We start from the raw sequence: 7,172 nt of genomic DNA, 5'->3' as shown, positions 1-7,172 counted from the left end.
GTAGCTCTGACCAACTTTCAACCTTTACGAGCTTCGAATACTATAAAATAGGAAAATAAACAAAGTAAGCTTTAAAGCTTAGTAAGTTCAGTATAACAAGAAATTAACTTACCAATCATTTACATTTAAAACAAGCATACAAAATACATCCAAAGTAATTTGGCCAAAAGCCTATACACATATCCTCATCAAACATGTTAGTCATGTATTTCATATGAATTTCAAGAAACATCTATGAGCTCATCAAATATCAAATTTCCATGTTCATAAACTTTCCACATCTTGTATTCATACATCAATTCCACATATTTCGAGTATATACTGGTAAATTCATTTCAATTTCATGTTATCTCATTTCAAAACTTTGCTTGTTGAATCATTTAAAATATCGATGGATACACGGGTAGTACACAGGAAGTGTACAAATTGTAATCCGTCAATTCATATTCAGGAGTGCTCATTAGAGCACATAATCGGGAAACCCTCTCTCGAGCCATATAACAGGAAGCTTCAAAATTTAGTCCTTAAATCACAATTTCATCAAAATTCACTTTACAAAAGTTTTTTTCTATCAACAACATTTCTTTTTCTTCCATAAAACTTTAAAATTAATGCATATTCATCCATGGAAAAACCCTATTACTTTGATAACTTTACAAATTAATCCCCGAGATAGCTAAATTAAGCTATTACGATCTCAGAAAAATGAAAATCATTAAAAACGAGACTTGAATACTCACCTAATTGAGCCAAATAAGCTTGCTGCCTTCAAGCTCTTCTAACTAGGGTTTCCATGTAAATAATTTGGGAAAGATAATGAAAAAGATGATATTTTTATTATTTAATTACTTATCATCTTTTATTATTTTTACTTTCCAATATTATTTTTCTTTAATTAATTTTCCATAGATGAATCATCATACTTATCTACTAACCCATCTTAATGGTCTATTTTCCATATAAGGACCTCCAATTTTGAATTCCATAGCTATTTGATCCCTTTAGCTATTAGAATTCAACTTTTGCATTTTATGCAATTTGGTCCTTTTCTCAATTAATCATGTAATCGGTAAAAAAATTTTAATGAAATTTTTATACGATATTACTATCATACAGTAGACCATAAAATAATATTAAAATAAATTTTCTTTTGAGCTCGGATTTGTGGTCCCGAAACCACTGTTCTAATTTCACTGAAAACGGGTTGTTACACTGCTGATATTTGGGTAATTACACAGTGACGGAGGCTGAGCTTTGGGGGATCTTGGATAGATTAAAATTTATTTTGGAAAGACGATTTGATAGGGTCTCGATCCAAACCGAGCGGTATTGAGGCCGTTAACATTATTCAAGATGGCTCTTCCGAAACTCTAATTCTACCTAATAAGGAGAATACTTCAAGTCCTGAATATGTTTAAGCAATGGAAGATTCAACATTTTCCTAGAAGAGAACTCAATTGCGATAGTTTGGCTAAGTCGGTTCGCAACTAGAAGCCTCGGTTTAAGATTGTTTGAGGATCCTCATTTGTTGATCTAGTTTAATTACTTTGTAATTTTACTTTTCACCAAAAAAACCTACGCACATGCAAATTTCATGTTTTCTCCCCTTTTAGTATATCAAATAGCAATAAAAGCATAGAAAGAAGATACCAATTTTAAAGATTTTTTGAAATTTGGGGCTCGAGGAGAATAAAGATTGAATGAAAATAGGCATAATATATTCAAGTTAATAGCATTCAATTGCATTCTTAGAAAGAGATAATGAACTTCAAGAAATAATGGTATAGCAAGGAAGCATATTTTAAATCCGTTGAAAAGAACACTTATGCAAAAGTCTAATGATAATACGAATAAGTCTTAATTATATATAGGTTTAATTAAAATCATACCTAATGAAAGATAGCAATTAATAATTAAACAAAATATCAATTGTTAAGAAAAAATGTGAACAAGGCATGAATCAAGAATCAAAGAATTGCATGTTAATGATAATTCAATAAGTTCCCATGCATTTTTTATTTATTTATTTCTAATGCTCCCCTTACTAAACTCATATCTTAATGATTTTCTCCTCTTTTCTAGTTACCAATTATTAATGAATTAAATAAGACACAGAAAGTACAATGATATAAAAAATGGATACCAAAAGCTCATCAAAGCTACAATTGAATGAGAAAACATATTAGAAATATGATTCATTTCATTCAACAAGTATACTAATAATCACATATTATCATCATGCTTAAATGGAAATTCTATAAAGCATAAGGCATGACAATGGCATCCAATCAATGATAAAGCAAGGTGAGCAAACGATGGATACCAATGTGAGTGTGATGTGAGGAAGGTGATCATACATATTAGTACCAATCATATTTTAATTTAAATCAAAAAATATGTTATGGAAAAGTGGTATCTAAAAGATATGGCAGTGCATAGCAAGATACCAATTAAATGGATGCTAAGGATTAAGTCCTTAGTTCTAAGTCTTAATCCTTATTAAATCTAATCCTAAGTTCTAAACTTAAATCTAATTCAAGTTCTAAACTTAAGTTCTAAGTTCTAATCTTAATTTTATGCCTAGTCCTAGACTTAAATCTAAAACTCCTCCTAAGTTTAATATAATCCTAAGTCTAGTTCTAAAACTAGTTCTAGAGACTAATTTTAAGACCAATTTTAAGCCTATAAGATAATTCTAATCCTAAGTCTAAACTTAAGACTCTAAACAACCATCAAAGGTTCATGACATGCTAAAATTTTTTGATCATTTTGAACAAATTTTAGTGGATAAAACAAATTTGTTCAAATGATATTATGGCCTTAATTTCCGAAATTAAAAGATATCTTTAAGCCTTACATTTTCTTGAAAAGTCTAATGATTTTCAATAAAGATCAATGAGATACAAAGTATTTTTATTTCAATTTTATTGAAAATTCAAGCTAAGGTACTCCCCTAAGTATATATGTAACGACTTGAAAGTCAATGAAGTCGAAATGGTGGTTTCGAATATTGTTTCCTATGATAAGATCGGTGAATATTATTTATTAATATTTGAGAGGATATTGCGTATTATATTGAAGTTTGGTCTAATAATTTTAATTATTGGAAAGTTAGACAAGATACAAGTATATCGTTCTAAAGTCGATGGTTTTGAAAATTGAGGTATCGGGACCTTGTTTCCTAAACCGGACTCTCAAATATTTAATAAAAATATTTGCAAAGTTATATTAGAAGTGAATTAAATTTTGGTTATGTAATTTTGAAGAAAGAGTGTTTAATTAAAATAAAGGGACTAAATCAAAAAGTGATAAAAGGAAGAATTAATACTAAATTATAAGGTGAATCTATATTGAAGGACTTATTAAATAAATAGACCATTGTTTTATAGATTTTGATAGTGGAAAAGTATGAGTATCATCATGGATAAGATGATAGTTATATTATATTTATTATTTTATTAATAAAACAAAGGAAAATGTTAATAAAAGGATATTAAATAATAATAAAAAAGAAGGTTAGTGGGGGAGAGGGGTGTTTTTCTTCTTTCTTGTTGCTGCCGAAAACCATGGAAAGCTTTGGAGAAAGCTTTGTTATTTTGTTTTTAACTTTGAATGCATGTAAGTGTTTTTAGTCTTCATTTTTGGTAAATTTTGTATTTTTGGAACCATTGATGTTAGGCCCAACTAATAAAGGGATTATATTGCTAAATTATTTTAAATTTAGGGACTGGTTTTTGAGGTATTTCGTTGTGCTGGAAAAATGTAGATGAATGACGATTTTTTTTTGAGTAATTTAGCTACTTTATGTAGTAATTGTTGTTTGTATTAATCCCTAGTGACTTAGATATTTTAAATCTAAAATAACATGGTGTTAATAAATAAATTGCCAAGGTTTGGGGGGACTATTTGAGAGTTGTATATGTACGATTAGCTGGGAATTTGGTTAAGGAGGTGGATAAAAATAGTCTTTGTGTAATGATTTTGCTAGCATTTATCTTTAAGGAGTTGGGTGTTACAAAATTAAAATAGCATGGTTAAAACTGTAAATTTTGGTGATTAAGGATTGCCTGGGTGATGTATAGATTCGGTTAGCTGGTATTTAATTCAAGAAAAGAAAATTACTAAGAAGGGTTAATTGCTGGTGTTTAAATATTCTCAGTGGTTGGATTAATTAATTAAACTAAATTATTATTTTAGATCAAAAAATAGTAGATTAGGTATCAACCGTGGAAAAGAAAAGATCGTTGAGTAGTCATCTCCGAAACTTAGCTCTATCGTATTTTGGTAAGTTCGTAGTCACAAGAGTTACAAGATGCTTATGTGCAGCAGGAACGTCTACAGCAGGTTGTGCTTTTGATTCATTGTTAGGTTGCAATTACTATAAATCTCTTTGCATGTGTTTGACCAAGCAGGTTATCTCCCTTTTATGTGTCTGTAGCTTCAAAGCAAACAATCTTCATTGAAAATGCTTTTTCCTTTAATGATGAAAAAGAAGACCATTTTGTACGCTTCATATGATTACAGATGATAAGTGTCAAAAAAAAGAAAGAGATTACAGATGATAAAAGTTGCTTATATAATTTAGTATTTTAAAACTTCTCTCAAGTTATCGGCTGATGTTAGATGAGGCATTGTTTTGATAGCTTCTTGTGCCTCTATGAGCATGGAACCATTTTAACTGAACTGTTAGTATTTATATTTGATCTCATAGTTCAGTTTAGTGAAGGAATCTTTTCATTTGTAACAGGAAGTAGAAAGGGAGAAAGATGCTCGGTTAGATATGGAAAGGACAACGCATGTGCGTTCTATGGCTATATCTGAGCAAGCTCCAATGGCAAGGCACAATTCTGCTTCGGAGAATGGTATGGTGCTTCATATTATGATGTAGATGATCTTATGATATTCTTTACTTATTGTGGGACTTTTGCAGGAAGCTTGTCCCGGAAACTCTCTACTGCTAGCAGCCTAGGAAGTATGGAGGAAAGCTATTATCTGCAGGCATCTTTGGACTCATCTGATGGTTTCTCTGAAAAGAGAAATATTGGAGAGGCAACATTAAGTCCGCTCTACATGAAGAGCATGACACCCAGTGCGTTTGAATCTGCCCTTCGTCAGAAGGAGGGTGAACTTGCATCCTACATGTCTCGTTTGGTATGTATTATTCTTTGAGCTCCTGAATTCAAATATAACTGTGATTCCTTGATTACATGTATAAACTGTGTTCAACATCCTTGATTTTGAGTTGTGGGTCTTTACTCTTTCAATAGCTTATATATCAACTAGTTTTGTTTGGTGTTTACTTCAGTCTTCCATGGAAGCTATCCGTGACTCCTTAGCCGAGGAGTTGGTGAAAATGACGGAACAGGTGAGTTCTTCAGCTGCTACCTAGTTAAATGGGAGTGGGATTTATTCATCAATGTTCTACTCTTCTTCTCAAATCATTGCTGTTAAACTTGTCTACATTTGCTGCAGTGTGAAAAGTTGAAGGCAGAGGCAGCCACACTGCCTGGAATCCGGGCAGAGCTAGAAGCCTTGAGGCGGAGACATACTGCTGCACTGGAGCTAATGGGCGAGCGTGATGAAGAGGTACATACCCTTGTAATTTTGGGAAACAAAAATTTATATTCAAGGATGTTCAGAAGCAATAGTGTTATGAATATCATGTATCCTTGTGTTAATGTATTTCGGACTCATTCTGGTTTTACCATAATGAAATGAGAATATTATATGATATTGTCATTATCCATTATGTTCTTACATTTAAGTGGTTGCAACTTTCCAGCTAGAGGAACTCCGAGCTGACATTGTAGACTTGAAGGAAATGTATAGAGAGCAAGTAAACTTGCTTGTGAATAAGGTATTTTCTTTTGTTTTCAAATCTTTATCTCAATTTATATCATAACATAATATTAGAAGTAGTATGCTGATTCTACAAGCTCTGCTAAAGCTGCCTTTCTGTGTTCGACAGATCCAAATAATGAATTCTTCGGCGGGTAATACATACTAGGCATATTCTTTTTTTGGTGTGATAATTTCCAAGAAATTATGAGCATGATATACTTGTAGCAGATGATGTTAAAAATTTTGTTCTTAAAACTTACTGGTTCAAAGATGTGGTTTTATTGCGAGCATTTGGTTAATTGAGAGATTCAGGAGCAATAGCGTCCCTTGAAAGATTTTTCTACTTTGTTGTATAGGACAAATCTTTTCTACTTCCTAGCCAACATAAAAATCGATTTTATTGCCTACTTTTTTAAAAACCATAACTATATAAATTTATGTTCTTGTAGTAAAGGGATATTATTTCTTTTTCTCCTATTGTGGCCTTCTTTGGCATGCTACCCTGGCTGCCTGGCCCGGCCAAGGCTCTTATAGGTTGGGCTTTTTGAGAAGGTTTTATTATTATTTTGAGTTCGGTTGAGTCGAATTCAAATTAACAATAAAAGAATTTAGGTATAAATGTATATATGTACATTAACATGACTATCAATGAATCTTTTTTTTTTGACTTCACAGAAATAAATGCAGTATGTTTGGTTTTAAGGTCTTTTTTCTGAATCATGTGTTGTCTTGTTCTCGTAGTTTTAATTTTTAAATATCAATTAAGAGGAAATGTTGGTTTTCAACATTATTTGTGAAATTAAATTTTACAATTAATGTGGTAGGTAATTATCCATTTTAATATAGAGTATGGTGATGTTTTATATTTTTTAATAATCCCACTTGCAGTGGATTACATAATTTTCTTAGTATATGGTAAGAAAATTCAAAGCCAAATACTTTTCCTAACATAAAAGTAAATTTTTAAATAAGTTTTTATTCGAATAGCATAATGGGCTGGGTGGCTGAGAAGGGCTCAAAGTGCATCTACGCATGCAATTTTTGAATCAAGTAGCCGCATGATACAGCCCAACTCATACTGAATTCAGTGAATAATTCGGTTTGGAGCATTCAGTGATACTAGAGAATAAAAATAATCTTTTATTTTTATTTATGCAATATGCAGTATTTTTATTTATTTATTACCTATACTTACTAATATTCAAAGTTTTTATTGAGTTGGTGTCACCTTGGTTGAGTTTCAACTTAATTGTGAATTTATTAAAATCTCTATTTTTTTTGTATAAAATATAGAAATATATGCAAATAATGAGATTCAAATTCAAAACATA

General features: G+C 31.0%; 1 protein-coding gene across 1 annotated transcript; it reads left to right on the top strand.

Annotated features, from left to right (window-relative positions):
- The first annotated feature begins 4,302 nt into the window (after nt 1-4,302).
- Nucleotides 4,303-6,119, top strand: LOC128033723 (golgin candidate 5-like). The gene is made up of 7 exons (XM_052621708.1): nt 4,303-4,344; nt 4,748-4,862; nt 4,931-5,151; nt 5,306-5,365; nt 5,473-5,586; nt 5,783-5,857; nt 5,969-6,119. The coding sequence occupies exons 2-7, from the start codon at nt 4,781-4,783 to the stop codon at nt 6,005-6,007; spliced, it is 591 nt and encodes a 196-aa protein (XP_052477668.1). The 5' UTR covers nt 4,303-4,344; nt 4,748-4,780; the 3' UTR covers nt 6,008-6,119.
- The last annotated feature ends 1,053 nt before the right edge of the window (nt 6,120-7,172 follow it).

Source organism: Gossypium raimondii, chromosome 10, assembly GCF_025698545.1.
Source record: "Gossypium raimondii isolate GPD5lz chromosome 10, ASM2569854v1, whole genome shotgun sequence".
Classification (NCBI taxonomy): Eukaryota; Viridiplantae; Streptophyta; class Magnoliopsida; order Malvales; family Malvaceae; genus Gossypium; species Gossypium raimondii.
This window is presented reverse-complemented; position numbering and strand designations above follow the sequence as displayed.

Bases quoted from the DNA above. Each gene is read 5' to 3' on its own strand.
- LOC128033723 (XM_052621708.1), top strand. From the start codon at position 4,781: ATGGAAAGGACAACGCATGTGCGTTCTATGGCTATATCTGAGCAAGCT. The intron at 5,152-5,305 runs GTATGTATTATT...TGTTTACTTCAG, and splicing joins CATCCTACATGTCTCGTTTG to TCTTCCATGGAAGCTATCCG. The intron at 5,366-5,472 runs GTGAGTTCTTCA...CATTTGCTGCAG, and splicing joins TGGTGAAAATGACGGAACAG to TGTGAAAAGTTGAAGGCAGA.